The 17200-nt window shown below is 31.1% G+C and overlaps 2 protein-coding genes across 2 annotated transcripts; one reads left to right on the forward strand and one right to left on the reverse strand.

Moving 5' to 3' along the window:
* Window positions 1–600: 600 nt before the first annotated feature.
* Window positions 601–1725, forward strand: LOC131658992 (uncharacterized). The gene has a single exon (XM_058928238.1). It carries the CDS (start codon window positions 601–603, stop codon window positions 1723–1725), a length of 1125 nt encoding a protein of 374 aa, XP_058784221.1.
* Window positions 1726–2842: 1117 nt separating this feature from the next.
* LOC131656671 (probable V-type proton ATPase subunit H) lies at window positions 2843–8979 on the reverse strand. The gene is made up of 4 exons (XM_058926317.1): window positions 7859–8979; window positions 7522–7604; window positions 7181–7298; window positions 2843–2993 (listed from the first exon to the last, which is right to left on the reverse strand). Exons 1-4 carry the CDS (start codon window positions 8030–8032, stop codon window positions 2862–2864), a joined length of 507 nt encoding a protein of 168 aa, XP_058782300.1. The 5' UTR covers window positions 8033–8979; the 3' UTR covers window positions 2843–2861.
* Window positions 8980–17200: the final 8221 nt, after the last annotated feature.

Raw genomic sequence — 17200 nt, forward strand, 5'->3', positions numbered from 1 at the left:
AATAAACTTTTTGAACTTTGCGTATTTTTATATTAGTTTATACTAGTTAAAATTAAACATAATAATAACTATTTTCCGATAATGTAAGATGACGTTATTAATTAGAATAAACACAGCTTAAATTAATTATTTTTTTATATTATTATTAAATTAATTTTGTTAACCAAAACTAAACTAAACATAATAGTATATTAATAATTTATTTTGCCAATAAACGGATATGGACACTGTTAACTAATAACCAAAAATATACTCGTCAAAAAAAAAAAATTTACTATATTATTATGAAATTATTCTTTTATCATACAAAGTAAAAGATAATAGTAAATATAATCTTTATTCTTATAATATTCTTTTACCATAATAATAAATCCCAAAATACAAATATATTTAAGAAGTACCAAATATATTATAAGAAATACCAACTATAAAAAATAGAATTTTATAATGTGATTAAAATTAAAAAATATTATATGAACTATATAAATAATATATTTAAACATCGATTTTTCAACTTTCACTTCATGGTTTGGCAAAAGCAAAACAAACTCGCTTCAAAGAAAAATACTCTACAAGAAGATAGAAGCTAGAGAAGAACTCATGGTTTCTGTCTCACCATCATCTGCCGGTGAAAACCAAACTCTTAGAGTTGGGTATTTTCTCAAACCTTCCATCCATGATTTTCATTTCCTTCCATCTCATTTTTATAATTCCTATGAAACTAGCACAAAATTGCCACTAGAAATAAAATACAATGGATGGAGACCACCCACAGAAGAATGGAAGACATGGGTCAAAAAGCTACAACCAAAGTTTGAATATTTATGGATACAAACCGGAATATACGGTGCAATCAAAGCTTCTACATATGAAATAAAAAGGGATGATGAGTTGATTCTTGAACTTGCGAGTAGATGGTGTTCCAAGAGAAATACGTTTGTTTTCCCATGGGGAGAATCAACATTAACATTAGAAGACACTAATGCCTGTTTTGGTTACTCTCTTTTGGGTTGTTCTGTTTCTAACCCTCTTATGAACAATGAACAAGTAAAAGCAAAAGAGGATTTAATGGAAGCAAGAAGAATGTTTAATAGTTCTAAAGCTAAAAAAGTGAATCAAAGGGCATGGATGATGTACTTCATGAAGACTCAAATTGAAAGCAAAGTGGAGCACGAAGCTTTTCTAGTTTATTGGTTATCAAGGTTTGTTTTTCCTGCAAATGCATATGATACCATTTTGAAAAGTGTTATTCCTATTGCAATACATTTAGCTCATGGAAATAGAATAGCTCTTGCACCAGCTATTTTAGCTAGTATTTATAGGGATTTGAGTTTACTTAATAGCGTCATTACAATAAATGCCATAACAACCATGAAGAGTTCAAGTGTAACTACTATTTGGGCTCCTTTTCAATTGATTCAAATATGGGCTTTAGAGAGGTTTTTAGCTCTTAATCCACGCCCATATACAATAGGACATGGTTTACCAAAGGTGGCTAGATGGGGTGGAGTTAAAGTATTGAAAAATAAAAACTTGAAAAACGACTTGGATTGTGCTGGATTTGAAAATGGTTTTTTATGGCAACCGTATGCGAATTCACTCTCTGTTGAGGCGGCTTATAATGAAAATGACATGTGGAAATGTTATAATCCTTGGTGGAAGCAATCGAAATCAAACAACGAAAGAGATAACAAGAGAGTGAAGGTTGAGCAACATGAAATGTAAGGTACTAATCAAGAGGGTGATTTATCAAGTTCTGATTATGAGGATGAAGTAATTGAAAATGGAAAAACCTTTTCTAGAAATGAAGTTAATGATTTTGTTATAGATTTGCATTAATGAAGATTTTGTATTGATAATATTAATCATAAACATTATTTCAATTTGCTAATAATGAAGTAGTTGAGTTTAAGTACTGCATTATGGTGTCGGAGACTAGTTATTTATTCTTTAAAGTTGATGTGATTTGATGGTGAGTGAAAGTTGCACTAGTTTTATAAATTTTATGCATGTGAATATCCAAAAATATTTTCTTATATTTCGTAGGCGCAGAAGAGACCAAAATTTATATTCTCTTATTTACACTACTAGAAATACTCGAATTTCCTGCGGATTTACCTGCGGAATTTAGCTAAATTTCCGCAGGAAACATGTTACCTGCGGATTTTCCTGCGGTTTTGCGTCCCCAGCTAAAACCTTCGTGGGTAATATTTTCGGCAGCTAAATCCGCAGGAAATATCCGCAGCTAAATCCGCAGGAAAAATCCGCAGCTAAATCCGCAGGAAAATCCACATTATTTATATCTCAAATTTATTAAGATACTTCATCCTCATCCTTGCTTGAGCCTCACAGTTTCACATCACTATATGGTTTTTATTGAGCTCATGTTTTTGAAGTTTGTGATGCTGGAATAGAAAGTGGTGGTGGAGTTGAAAGAAAGAGAAAGAAATAGGAGCTTGAGAACACAAATGAACAACATTAATGCAACATCACTGGGCATAATCTCTAACCATCAGGGTTCAGAACAGAATGATATGAAAACATAACACTAGGAAATCAAGCAAAAGAACTAAATTACCTTTTCCAATATCTTCAATATCAAAGACTTTAGCTGGACATTTACTTCCTAGTTCTTCGGCCAAGTCATCCTTAACTTCTATATGAGGACAATAACTAATTATATGATTGCAAAATCAATAACTCATACTGAGGTTTTCAAATTCATTAGACCACGTAAGTTCATGGATTTAAGCCAACAGCCATCATAAAATTATAACTAATAATGATGTTGCCATGAAAAAAGAAACCTGAAAAACATTTTTGTAAGAAAAAATAAGGCGAACATAAATGGGACAAGTCAGCTATACCTTTTCTTTTGTAGAACTCTTAACAACATCAATAAGTCTTGGAAGGGTCCTTGAAGTAGCCAAATATTCAATTGCAGGCTCATAGTATGACAAGAGCCATATGCAGAGACATGTTTCATAAAGAAGCTGTTACAAAGGAGATTATCAATTCAGTTCCCGACAAACAGGTGTCATTCCATCAGTGTTCTTCAAATAGAAGTTAGTATTTGGCTAGATGCATGAAGCATATTTAATTTAACCATATATTACCATGTGCAATACAAGCATAGCTAGATATACTATTATTATGCAGGCACCCATGTAGAATACTTATTCACATCTTTGGATTTAACATGCATTTATTTTCATTCACGTGAAGCAACATCTTATGAACCAAATATGGACACTTCTCCCAATGAGGATCTACACTGTGGATCGCCACAAGTGGGGGACAAACATCTTTTGCAAGACCCAGCCCCCTTTGGTAGATCAAATGTGACTCTTATAAAGTATAATTGATATTCATATAACAAGATAGCACATATTTGATCTAACAAGCTCATAATATTTCTTTCCCAGGTAAACATATTTCTCTTGCAAAGACCTTCTTCGCATATCTCAAATTGATAGTACCATTTACAATACCAAGATTATCAGCTAATGACTGAATTTGGGTTAAGATCTATAAACATATTCAACTATCAAATAATAAAAAACACATTTAGAATAAAACTTAGTCCACCTTATTTAAGTAGTTAATATTTCAACCAAAACCAAATATATTTCTAATAGATCTTCTACCAGTATTTGATAGGACACTTTAATCAAGGAAATATATATATGCACCAGAAACAGGTAATTTCATAACTGATGAATTCAATTTGTAGGCCCATCAAATTTGGAATCCATTGAGTTTTTTTCTTTCTCTCAGTATCAAAGGTGCAGCAGGGACCATATATACATGTTTCTTAAAATAGTGTCTGTCACTGTCTTCGAAAATAGGGACCATACATGCTTACTATCTTCTCTTCTCCTTAAAAGAAGAAATTAGATCAAACAGTATTTTAAAATAATCTCAATTAGAACAGCTATTGAGAGAATACTTCTATTAGGGAAAGAAAATAGGTTTCACAAATGTCTATCTTGTGACATATACATATTTACAGCAGTTATTTTTCCAACCTCATACCAAAACCTCGTAATTGGCATCACATGAACCCAAGTTAGAATGACAAGACAACGGAGAATACTGTGAGGCTGAGCTGTGTTTGTGACTCATTGGAAAATTGCAAGCTAAAAAACCCATATCAACCTCATCACTCTCTATCTCCACAAGTGCCTCACAGAAGAAATCAACATGACAAGGAAGACATAGAGGACCATCATTTCTATATCCATATTCATTCTCAACATCTTCTAAAAGTATTTTAAACAAAGGGTGATTGAATATTTTGATCTTGATTATAAATCTCTGTCACTCATCTCCAACATAGACACTTCTCCCAATGAGGATCTACACTATGGATCGCCACAAGTGGGGGACAAACATCTTTTGCAAGACCCAGCCCCCTCTGGTAGATCAAATGTGACTCTTATAAAGTATAATTGATATTCATATAACAAGATAGCACATATTTGATCTAACAAGCTCATCTTATAAACCAAATATGGACACTTCTCCCAATGAGGATCTACACTGTGGATCGCCACAAGTGGGGGACAAACATCTTTTGCAAGACCCAGCCCCCTTTGGTAGATCAAATGTGACTCTTATAAAGTATAATTGATATTCATATAACAAGATAGCACATATTTGATCTAACAAGCTCATAATATTTCTTTCCCAGGTAAACATATTTCTCTTGCAAAGACCTTCTTCGCATATCTCAAATTGATAGTACCATTTACAATACCAAGATTATCAGCTAATGACTGAATTTGGGTTAAGATCTATAAACATATTCAACTATCAAATAATAAAAAACACATTTAGAATAAAACTTAGTCCACCTTATTTAAGTAGTTAATATTTCAACCAAAACCAAATATATTTCTAATAGATCTTCTACCAGTATTTGATAGGACACTTTAATCAAGGAAATATATATATGCACCAGAAACAGGTAATTTCATAACTGATGAATTCAATTTGTAGGCCCATCAAATTTGGAATCCATTGAGTTTTTTTCTTTCTCTCAGTATCAAAGGTGCAGCAGGGACCATATATACATGTTTCTTAAAATAGTGTCTGTCACTGTCTTCGAAAATAGGGACCATACATGCTTACTATCTTCTCTTCTCCTTAAAAGAAGAAATTAGATCAAACAGTATTTTAAAATAATCTCAATTAGAACAGCTATTGAGAGAATACTTCTATTAGGGAAAGAAAATAGGTTTCACAAATGTCTATCTTGTGACATATACATATTTACAGCAGTTATTTTTCCAACCTCATACCAAAACCTCGTAATTGGCATCACATGAACCCAAGTTAGAATGACAAGACAACGGAGAATACTGTGAGGCTGAGCTGTGTTTGTGACTCATTGGAAAATTGCAAGCTAAAAAACCCATATCAACCTCATCACTCTCTATCTCCACAAGTGCCTCACAGAAGAAATCAACATGACAAGGAAGACATAGAGGACCATCATTTCTATATCCATATTCATTCTCAACATCTTCTAAAAGTATTTTAAACAAAGGGTGATTGAATATTTTGATCTTGATTATAAATCTCTGTCACTCATCTCCAACATAGACACTTCTCCCAATGAGGATCTACACTATGGATCGCCACAAGTGGGGGACAAACATCTTTTGCAAGACCCAGCCCCCTCTGGTAGATCAAATGTGACTCTTATAAAGTATAATTGATATTCATATAACAAGATAGCACATATTTGATCTAACAAGCTCATCTTATAAACCAAATATGGACACTTCTCCCAATGAGGATCTACACTGTGGATCGCCACAAGTGGGGGACAAACATCTTTTGCAAGACCCAGCCCCCTTTGGTAGATCAAATGTGACTCTTATAAAGTATAATTGATATTCATATAACAAGATAGCACATATTTGATCTAACAAGCTCATAATATTTCTTTCCCAGGTAAACATATTTCTCTTGCAAAGACCTTCTTCGCATATCTCAAATTGATAGTACCATTTACAATACCAAGATTATCAGCTAATGACTGAATTTGGGTTAAGATCTATAAACATATTCAACTATCAAATAATAAAAAACACATTTAGAATAAAACTTAGTCCACCTTATTTAAGTAGTTAATATTTCAACCAAAACCAAATATATTTCTAATAGATCTTCTACCAGTATTTGATAGGACACTTTAATCAAGGAAATATATATATGCACCAGAAACAGGTAATTTCATAACTGATGAATTCAATTTGTAGGCCCATCAAATTTGGAATCCATTGAGTTTTTTTCTTTCTCTCAGTATCAAAGGTGCAGCAGGGACCATATATACATGTTTCTTAAAATAGTGTCTGTCACTGTCTTCGAAAATAGGGACCATACATGCTTACTATCTTCTCTTCTCCTTAAAAGAAGAAATTAGATCAAACAGTATTTTAAAATAATCTCAATTAGAACAGCTATTGAGAGAATACTTCTATTAGGGAAAGAAAATAGGTTTCACAAATGTCTATCTTGTGACATATACATATTTACAGCAGTTATTTTTCCAACCTCATACCAAAACCTCGTAATTGGCATCACATGAACCCAAGTTAGAATGACAAGACAACGGAGAATACTGTGAGGCTGAGCTGTGTTTGTGACTCATTGGAAAATTGCAAGCTAAAAAACCCATATCAACCTCATCACTCTCTATCTCCACAAGTGCCTCACAGAAGAAATCAACATGACAAGGAAGACATAGAGGACCATCATTTCTATATCCATATTCATTCTCAACATCTTCTAAAAGTATTTTAAACAAAGGGTGATTGAATATTTTGATCTTGATTATAAATCTCTGTCACTCATCTCCAACATAGACACTTCTCCCAATGAGGATCTACACTATGGATCGCCACAAGTGGGGGACAAACATCTTTTGCAAGACCCAGCCCCCTCTGGTAGATCAAATGTGACTCTTATAAAGTATAATTGATATTCATATAACAAGATAGCACATATTTGATCTAACAAGCTCATAATATTTCTTTCCCAGGTAAACATATTTCTCTTGCAAAGACCTTCTTCGCATATCTCAAATTGATATTACCATTTACAATACCAAGATTATCAGCTAATGACTGAATTTGGGTTAGTGAAAGGAATGAGTTTCAGTATTACACACCTGCTCACAAAGCCATTTTACCAATCCTATCAAAACATCATCAATAGAGGTAATTGACTTCTTTTCATTTGATGCTCCTCCATTTGAAGCACTGCCATTCTGATTTTTTTGCCTGACACTACAATCAGAAAAGGTTAAAATTTTGCAATAACTGAAAAATTAACTTAAACAGCCCCTTGGTTGATATAATTCCAATAACTTTTTGAATTAAAATGTCAGAATGTCAATATTTTCCAACCTGTGTCAAACCAAGGCTAACTAGTAACTACTATTTAATAATAACTTGTAATATATTGTAAGGCAGAAAATGTTGCAACAGTCAAAAGTTATGGATCACTCACTGAGCTTTTAACTGAGCCTCCTTCTCTTCTAAATCAACAAGTTCTGATCGAAGAGACTCTACTTCTGCAGCCGTTAATTCAACCTACAAAATATAATTAACTTTGGTAAGATATAAGAGCCTTCATCAAAGACAAAAAGCACATAATGCAAAAGCTACTCTGCTTTTGCAACAAGTCCATTGATACGAATTTTGAATCTTCATATTCTCTCTGTGAAGCGAAATGACCATTAAAAGATGCTGGTAAGTTCTAAGAAGCATGGATTACGATATCACACACAAATGCATGCCAAGACAGAAGAATAAATATAATTGATTTGCAATTCAATCAGTTTTACCTTCATTGCTCTACGATCTTTGACAAACGATGGTTGCACCTTATCTTTCAAATAGTCAATTTTCTTTGAAAAGTACCACTCAGGTGCTCGCGGTTCAATTGCATATTTCGTACTGAAAGGAACCCATTTCCTAGCAAATTCTGATGTCTCAGCAAGAGCCTCAAATGTCAACATAGCAGCACCATCATCAGAGACATAACAAGAGACCTTATCCACTGGGTAGTCAACAGAAAGAATTGATAGTTACACTTACAACACCCCCAAACATTATATAACAAATCGATTATGCAATAAGCGATTAATTAGAGATGATTATTAGTAGTAGAGTCCTCTTGAGTCAATGCTAGATCACCGTGAACATTTGACTCAACGGATGCTGTTTTCAGTTTAAAACCACATTCCATAATCTCAAATTAGACAACAATCATTCAAATAATTTAAGTGCAAAATCAATATAAAACCAACACAAATTTAAGTCAACAAAATAAACATAAGCCCCTAATTTGATCCTAAGATTTTCATAACAGCTACTGAGAACAAATTGATGTCATTCAAAACATACAACCAAATAAACAAACCAATTAAGTAAACCAAGCAATTTATTTTATACTAATACATGCTAAGACTAAGAGCTTGGTTGGGACTTTTCATCAAACACCTTGTGTGTAAGATGAAAAACTCTTCACTTTGAAAGCTTTCGATAGGAAGAACTGAGCAACAATCATCAATGATAAGACAACTACGATTAAGAAACCAAGAATTGAACAGAAGAGAAGAAAGGAATTCAAAAACGCGTGAATACTTGCCTCACTAGATTTGTTGACGGAAACGCGAGAACAACCTTGGAACTCCACCACGCACCTCCACGGTTACCTCAAAGCTCCGCTGCACCTCTCAATCTCGATTTCCCCGCCTCCACAAACCGAACGTGCCGCCGGAAACGTCCCCTGCCGGAATCTCGTCACCTCCTCATAATATATTTCGCCGGTAATTCCTTCTCCTTCTTTAAGAGTGAATCAATTGATTGATTATTTGTTAGCATTGTTTCATGATGAAGGAGAGTAGAGAGAATGGCTTTTGAAAATAAGTGTTTTTTTAGAATGAAAAAGCACTTCTCATAAGTGCTTATGGAAAGAAGGCATTTTCACGTTACATGAAAGCTACGATACTCCATGTAGTTTTATTCTTTCCTTTTTCTTTGTTGATTATTTTGTTTTATTTTTAATGTAAACTGCCAACATCATTGTTTTTTTGGTTATGTTAATAATCAAGTGCATTTTTTTTTTTGGTTATGTTTTAATTATAGAAATAATCAAATGCATTTTTTTTAATAAATTATAGAATTTAATTATATGTCAATGAATTAACAATTCTTATTATAAATCACTATACTACAAATTACATAAAGTATTATATTTATAACATCTATTGTATAGTCTCTTAAAAAAAATATCTATTATATAGTCTACTTGTTTATTATAATATTATTATTTATAAATTATACTATTATTTATAAAATCAATTAATTAATAATGAACAATATTCTATGTGCCTATTTATGCTAATAATACTAAAGTGAATTAAAAGCAAAAATTAAATTGTTAGGTTAAAATAGTCATATTAATACTTTCCGAAATATGAAGATTCATCATAAATTCCAATCCAATTTTAATCCTTTTTCCGATGCGTGCGAAAATAGAATTCAGTCAATATTGAATATACACCCTTTTATTTTCTCTACAAATTATAAAAGAAATAGTGTGATTTATTATATTTAAAAAATATAATGAAAAATATATAATATCTATTAAACTCAAATAATTAATAAAATAGAAAAAATAATGATTAATTTTTTTTATAAATTTTAACAAAAAATACTATTACTTTAAGAAAACATATAAATATATTACATTTGCAGCAAAATCCGCAGGAAACGTTCCTGCGGAATTACCTGCGGTTTTTGTATTACAACTTGGTTTTACTAAAAATATATATTCGCAGCAAAATCTGCAGCAAACTTTCCTGCGAAGTTACCTGCGAATTTTATATTTTAATTAGTTATTTTGTTTGAAATATATTTTCCGCAGCAAAATCCGCAGGTATTGCTGCGGAATTTTCTGCCAATTCTCTATCCGCAGGGAAAATTATTTTATTTAATAAAGTCCTAGAAAAATCTGTAGGAATACCTGCGGAATATTTTCCGCAGGAAATTCCGCAGGTAAATCGTCTATTTCTAATAGTGTTAATTTGATTATAAAATGATACAAATTTATAAAATGATAAAGATTATTTTAATGAATGTATTAACGAACTTTAAACTATTTGCCAAACAATACTAGAAATTGTTTAGTTTATTTAGTTATTATTAAACTATATATATGTTATGACTTTTGAGAATTTTATAATATGTAGTGTATATTCTCTAACTTTTATTGAAGCTTTTTAAATTAGATAAAAAAAAGGTTTATGTAGTTTTGATCGTACTTTTGAACTATTACTTTGAAGACGAAAAAATTGATGAAGTTGTTGTTTATTTAAAAGCGCAAAACGTAAAGAATCAAGAAGAACTTGCGCACTCGATCGAATCAGAACAGGAAGAGATCTTACTTTTAATGGCTTTGAGCAATAAGAGAGATGAAAAGTTAAGATAACTACTTATTAGTGTTCTAAGGAATCAACAACCAACATTATCATCATCTTTTTAAATGGCTTTTTTTCACATTTGGAGCATGGTGGGTGTATGATTTTCATGTTATTGGTTATGATAGCGCGCAGAGTTTTGAATTAATTTTTTTTAGTCTATCATACTTTGTAGTATATTTTGAGTTGTTTATTTAATAATATTTACTTTTTTTCTTTAAAAAATGTTGAAGATATAGATTTTGAAGTGTGAAGAACCTTAGATTTGGACTGCAATAACTTAATAGATTTTACTGAAATACTATTTTCAATGTTAGAGTTGTTATTTATATTTGATATAAATACAAAAAAAAAGGGAAAAGTGTGGCCATTCTGTTATAATAGTATTCTTAAGTAATGTAATAATATGAACATTGTGGCAGTTTGGACCGTCAATATTTACTTAACTTGATAATGAAAAGTAAATGGAAAACGCACTCACTTTTTAATTTGCTTTTCTATTTACACTTTCTTTTTTTACCCTGTTATTAAAAGAAGAAAACCCTTTTACTCTTATTTCATTTAGGGCCAGTTTGTTTCAGCTTTAAAAAAATGGATTTTTTCTTTGTATTTTTGAAAATAGATTTTCTAAAACCGTTTTTCAAAATATTACAAGTTTTTTATATTCGTTTTTTCTAAAATAAAACACTTAATTTGACATCCTATAACATAAACATACATAATTGAAGACCAAACTTGGTCAAAATCATAATTTTTTTAAAAAGTTGTATTTCAAAAATGATTTTTATGAAAATCTATTTGAAATAGCTTCAAAATTAAGTGATTTTTTGAAATTTTGATATCCAAATTTTTTCTCCATAAATAGATGAAATACCTAAAATCATATTTTAAGAATAACTATTTAAACAGATTTTTCATTTGAAGCTTTTATAAAAAGTTTCTTTGTAAAAAAATTTTTCGCAAAATTTGGTAACACTATAAAAATCATTTTTAAAAAAAGCTAAAACAAACGGGTCCTTACTCTTTTACAATGTGATTTTCATTTCACTTTCTCTATTGTATAGGGAATTTACATCTCTTCCCCTGCTCTCGCATCAACCTCCCGTATCACAAAACTTACTCTACTCGCTGTAAACTTTTTGCTTTATCCTCTATTCAGTTCAATCATCACTTGTTAAGAGGAATTCTTAACTACGTTATGCTCCATCAGGTTAGGAAAGATGAATCTATTAGAATTTACAAGGACTTAACTATGGGAAAGATAAGGATAATTTCACTATTCCTCTAAAATTTTATTTTCTTTTACCTTTGAACCATTTGTGTTTTAGTTTCAGATTCAAATTCAATTGCGTTTTTGTGAATGATGACATCACTACAATAACTAACATTTTTTATGACGAAACTTTCTCCTCAGCTAGAAAAATCTGAGGTATCAGGTCAAGGCGAGCCATGTTATATTTTTTTTATAGAAATAAAAACAACATAATTTCTCGGTTTTTATTAAAAACCGAGAGGAAAAACAAATCAGGACACGCTTCAAATCTCACTTAAGGGTGTTGATGTTTTTATTTGTTTATACGTGAATTCTTTATGATCTAACTCTTCGGTTTTCTTGAAAACCGAGGGATTGCATATTCACATTTTACTATGAAAGCACTCGTTAAATAGATTTTACCCTAATCCTAAATTATATGTTACTACCCCAAACTAGTACGCATCATTCTTTGGGATGGATTACAAGACAGACAAAATCTCCAACGTTCTTATACCCTTGAACAAAACATTATTTTTGCACTTGCAATCCATCTCGCATAATGGTGTTGATGTTGTATTTTTGGATCAACTCTTTGTTTCCCTATGATATATTGCAAGTGCAGAAAATCATTCTTGCTTCCAGGTTAAACAAATAAGGTTGTTCAACCTTTGAAAAGATATATGGAACAAAATTTGAAATTGCAGCCATGACAATGAATCTAGATTTTTTTAATATTCTATGTAAACAATGTTATTTTTAAAACAAAAATAGATATCATTCACCTCAGTTTTATTCTAAAACCGAAAGGCTTACTTATTTTATTTGGTTTTTTTATTGAAAATAAAAAATTTGTTTCCCTCAGTTTTTCAAAACAGAAGGAATATGTTACACAACTACAACAACAAATCTCTATCCTACATTCTTAAAGGAACAACACTCAAGATATTGCCAAGACATCAATCCACTACAAATTATCTACATCCACCACTATATATCTTTCTTGTAAAAGCATTTTCCTTTATAACAGTTGCTCGAGATAATGAAATTTCATAACTTAAAAATGTTTAGAAAAGTTCTCAATGATGAATTGCAAGTGCAGAAAAAACATTTCAAATGTTTGGAACTGATATTTCCTTACTCGGGGTAGATAACTCATTAAAATTTGATTGCATGCAGTTCATATAAGTTTAAAATAATGAGCACAGAATGTATCCAACAGGATTTGACTTAGAGCAAAGATGTGTTGTTCTCCAACAACAACATCTACGTACTATGATAACAATGCATTTGTTGTAATTATGTAATTTAATATTAAGTGTAAATAATATAATATAAAAAAAAAAGCTTTTACACCTTTTACCTTGGTTTTTGTTAGAAATCGAGGGTATTATTTTGGCGTGATAATTTAGAATGTTGATCATCATCCTTAAAAAAAGTTGTGTCATCCATTTCATGAGTATCAACGTTCAAGACATTCCCATTAGTGATCCGTGTGAAACCTTACAGACATCCATTATTAAAGCATTATGAATATCAATAATTGTTAATGAAACATATAACATGAAAATTTTGAAGCATAAAAAACTTGGTAAAATTCTTTACGATGGATTGCAATAGCAGAAAAAAATAGTGTTTAAGGTTTGTGTTCTTCAATAATTAGTTTTTTTACGGTGTTCATCAATAATCATCTATTCATTCATTTAACTAACCCTTTCCTTGTTTTACATCATAAAAAAGTTAATGCAAAAAAGATCTGGAATATATTGCACCCAACATTTTATCTTCTCCGACATTTCAATGAAATGAGGATCCAACATCTGTCTTCACCATAAGTGATGACGATAAATCAGATTCAAAATTTTATATATATATATATATATATATATATATATATATATATATATATATATATATTTACATAAACATTTTGTGTAAACAATGTAATGTTATTGGGTAAACAATTATTTATAAATATTATATAATTTGTCACGAATTTTAAAAAATAACAATCTTACCTCTCAGTGTTACTGATGCATTGAGAGGTTTGATGCGCTAGATTAGAAAATATTAAAAGTGTAGAAGTTGGGGTTCAAATTCATGTACATAAGCATTTTCACCTCGGTGTTATTCTTGTTGTGTTTGTTGTTGCTCATGTTGTTGTTATTGTTATTGTTGTTTTTGTTGTTGTTCTTATTATTGATTTTGTTGTTGTTGTTGTTATGTTAAAAATATTTAATATTATATATTATCACGAAAGTTATCAATGTAGTTAGGAAAAATATTTGGAAAAAATGAAAATTGAAAAACTGACCTTTCACCATGATTGTTTATTACAATTGTGGTTATATGTATCGTGTTTTCTAGTATATTACCACGACCAATAGACCGTGGTTTTAAATATCCTACTTACAACCACACGCTACCTTACCCCGATTTTTCAACCATGATTATAGGGTTTTCACAATCATGATTATTGGTGTTTTTAGTAGTAGAGAACCCTCATTTGATACTAACCTCTTATGATAGACAACCACTAGCCAGGATAACAAGGTTACTAGAGAATGCACAAGCACAAATGTAATCTCTCCATTTATCATTAAACCCAAATCTATAAAGCGCATAGTCTAGAAAAGACCAATTAACAGAATCACAGGCTTTCTTGAAATAAACTTTAAAAATGAGGACACATGGTTTTTTACTCTTCTTGGATAAATTCAGTAGCTGGTTCATAGCCACCACCTCATCAACTAGGAACCTACCTTTGAGGAAGGCTCACTTGTTAGGGGAGATAAGTTTACTCGTAAATGAAGAAAGGGAGTTATGAGGCGAACATTATCCTCCTCAAAGAGAGAACAAAAAGACACCCCATCTAAACGAAGCAAGCCATTATGAGATTCTCTAAAGTGATTAAAAAAGTAATCAACCATTACTTGTCAGATATCAGAAACCCCTTAAACCAAATCATTTCCAACCTTAAGAACTAAAATAGCATTCTTTCTACTCCTACTATAAACACATTAGATAAAGTGTTTCTAATTTTTGATAACTAATTCACATTCTGATTTTGTTTTCAATTTTTAACTTTAGATGATATTTTCTTTTCAATTTTTTTCCTCTTTTTCATTTTTCTATTTTCAGGGAAGTTTATGGGTTGAATATAAAAACCCCTATGTAATGTTAGCGAATTCAGGTTTTAGCCCCTCGTAAATTTTTTTTTAAAAAACTCTCGTAGTATCTAGATTCCCTCATTATAGCCCCTGATTGTCTCAGATTCTAATTTTAAGTGACCTGGTAGTCCAATTGGATTTTTACTTAATTTTTTCAGTCATGTGGATTACTTAATTTTATTATATTTTTTATTGTTTTTTTTTTTACTTTTTTATATTAGTTTTTATTTTATTTTATTTATATTATTTATTTTTAAATTAATTATTAAAAGAATAATTTGGGGCTCAATATTTTCCACAAAGCCCATGATATGTTCACTTAGCCCATTACTTTCAGATTTGAGAATAGTTGAACTAAAGAGGTTTATAAATACTTGGATTTGATCACTTTTTTTTTCAATGTGGGACTCTAAAATCATACAACATACATGCAGATCCTCTTGTCTTTCTCTCCATTAGTTGAATGCACTTCATCTTCACCGCACAACAACAGTAACATCGCTCAAACCAACCCAAATGTCGATGGAAAGTGGAAGCAGCATCATCAACAACAATGCAGAAGAATTCGCAGTGGGTTGAATTCGCGGTGGGTTCTTTACTCAACGGCGATGAATTCGAAGCATTAGGATTTTAAGTGTTGATTATATCAAAGTTTCACCTTTTTGGGTCAAGGTCATGACCCACTTCCAATTGATTCTCACCTTGACCTTCATACTCTTCAATCAAGGGAACTACTTGCCATTAGGTATCCTAAATTCGTTTCAAATTTTATCTTCATTTTCCAAATTGATTTTTTTCCTATGATTTTGATGTTTGATTTTTAATTTGGGGTTGTAGACAAGCAGAGGCTGAAGCTGAGAGGATTGGGGTTGGTGTTTCTAGTGAGGCACAAATTATCTTTGATGCTTTGTCTAAAACATAAGTTCCGTTTCAAATTAACTCAATTAGGATGTATGGATTAGAGCATACTCATTATCTTACTAATGTTGTTTGATATACATATATATATATAAGTTTTAGATTTTTGTACAATCCTAGACTTGGTGTTATGATTCCACAGTTTGCAATTTTACCAATATAAAACATTCTTTCCTTCAATATTTCCAAATCTTCTTAGCTGTGCAGTGATTTATTGGATTTGTTTAGCAGACGGTGCTTTTGTTCCTCTTCTATATAGTCTGAGTGTTGTTGTGGTAATTTGAATATAGATTGATGAAGAAGCACTGTTGAAGTATACATGAAGGTAGAGGTGTTATTGTTCCTCTTCTATTTAGTCCCACATCGATTGGTAATAAAACAAAATTAGTATTTATATACCTATCAAACCTATAGATTTATGAATTAAAAGTAAGGTGAGAGTAAGTAAGAGGCTATTGAAACACAAATGGGTCTAGGCCCAAATATATTATTTTGTTAGATAATTTAAAAAAGTAATTTCTAAAAAATATTAATAAAAATAATTTAAGAATTTAAGAAAACGTAAGAAAAAATTAATATAAGAAACTAAAAAATTAAATTAAAAAAATTAGTAAATTGCACGTGGCCGAAAAAAATTAAATAAAAAATAAAATCGAAATCCAACTGGACTGCCAAGTCACTTAAAATTAGAATCTGAGACAATCAGGGGCTATAGTGAGGGAATCTAGATATTACGAGGGTTGTTTTAAAAAAAAAATTTGATGAGAGACTAAAACCTGAATTCGCTAACATTACATTGAGAGTTTGTATATTTAAGCCTATTTTATTTGAAAAAGATATCTCCATGATAATAATATATTCCTCTTTTGTTTATTCTTTATATCTCTATGTTCATTTTTAATAATTTTTTTTCCAGGGAGATGGATATTTTATTGGACTTATAGAACAAAATATGAGATATGATGTTGACAAACTTGCCATTAATTGATACTAATGCAAGCATAATACTTATGTTACTGATACAAAATTGTATTAGAGTAAACCATTTTCACATGATGTTGTTTTACCACTATATATTTTGATCTTTCCGAGCAGAACAGGTGGCCAGCAACGGTGGAGCTTGAAATCCGGAACGGTTGGAGGAGAAAAAGGTGGTTGTACCTGCAAGGCACTCCGATACCAAAGTAAGCGTTTGGACAGCAAGGTACAATAACAAAGTGAGAGATTTTGGGTGAAAAGGAGATTACCTTGCCCTATAGGGTTAGAGGGCAATTTGTTGGATTGTTCTAAGCGGAAAGGGCTCCACCTTTCGAGGCGCTAGGCCAGGGAACGTGCGAGTTGGTTGTTGCCGAGCGCGAGGCT

This window comes from Vicia villosa, linkage group LG3 (genome assembly GCF_029867415.1).
Source record: "Vicia villosa cultivar HV-30 ecotype Madison, WI linkage group LG3, Vvil1.0, whole genome shotgun sequence".
Classification (NCBI taxonomy): domain Eukaryota; kingdom Viridiplantae; phylum Streptophyta; class Magnoliopsida; order Fabales; family Fabaceae; genus Vicia; species Vicia villosa.

Bases quoted from the DNA above. Each gene is read 5' to 3' on its own strand.
- LOC131656671 (XM_058926317.1), bottom strand. From the start codon at position 8,032: ATGTTGACATTTGAGGCTCTTGCTGAGACATCAGAATTTGCTAGGAAA. The intron at 7,605-7,858 runs GTAAAACTGATT...TATATTTTGTAG, and splicing joins AAGATCGTAGAGCAATGAAG to GTTGAATTAACGGCTGCAGA. The intron at 2,994-7,180 runs GTGTGTAATACT...CCTTTGTAACAG, and splicing joins TAAAATGGCTTTGTGAGCAG to CTTCTTTATGAAACATGTCT.
- LOC131658992 (XM_058928238.1), top strand. From the start codon at position 601: ATGGTTTCTGTCTCACCATCATCTGCCGGTGAAAACCAAACTCTTAGA.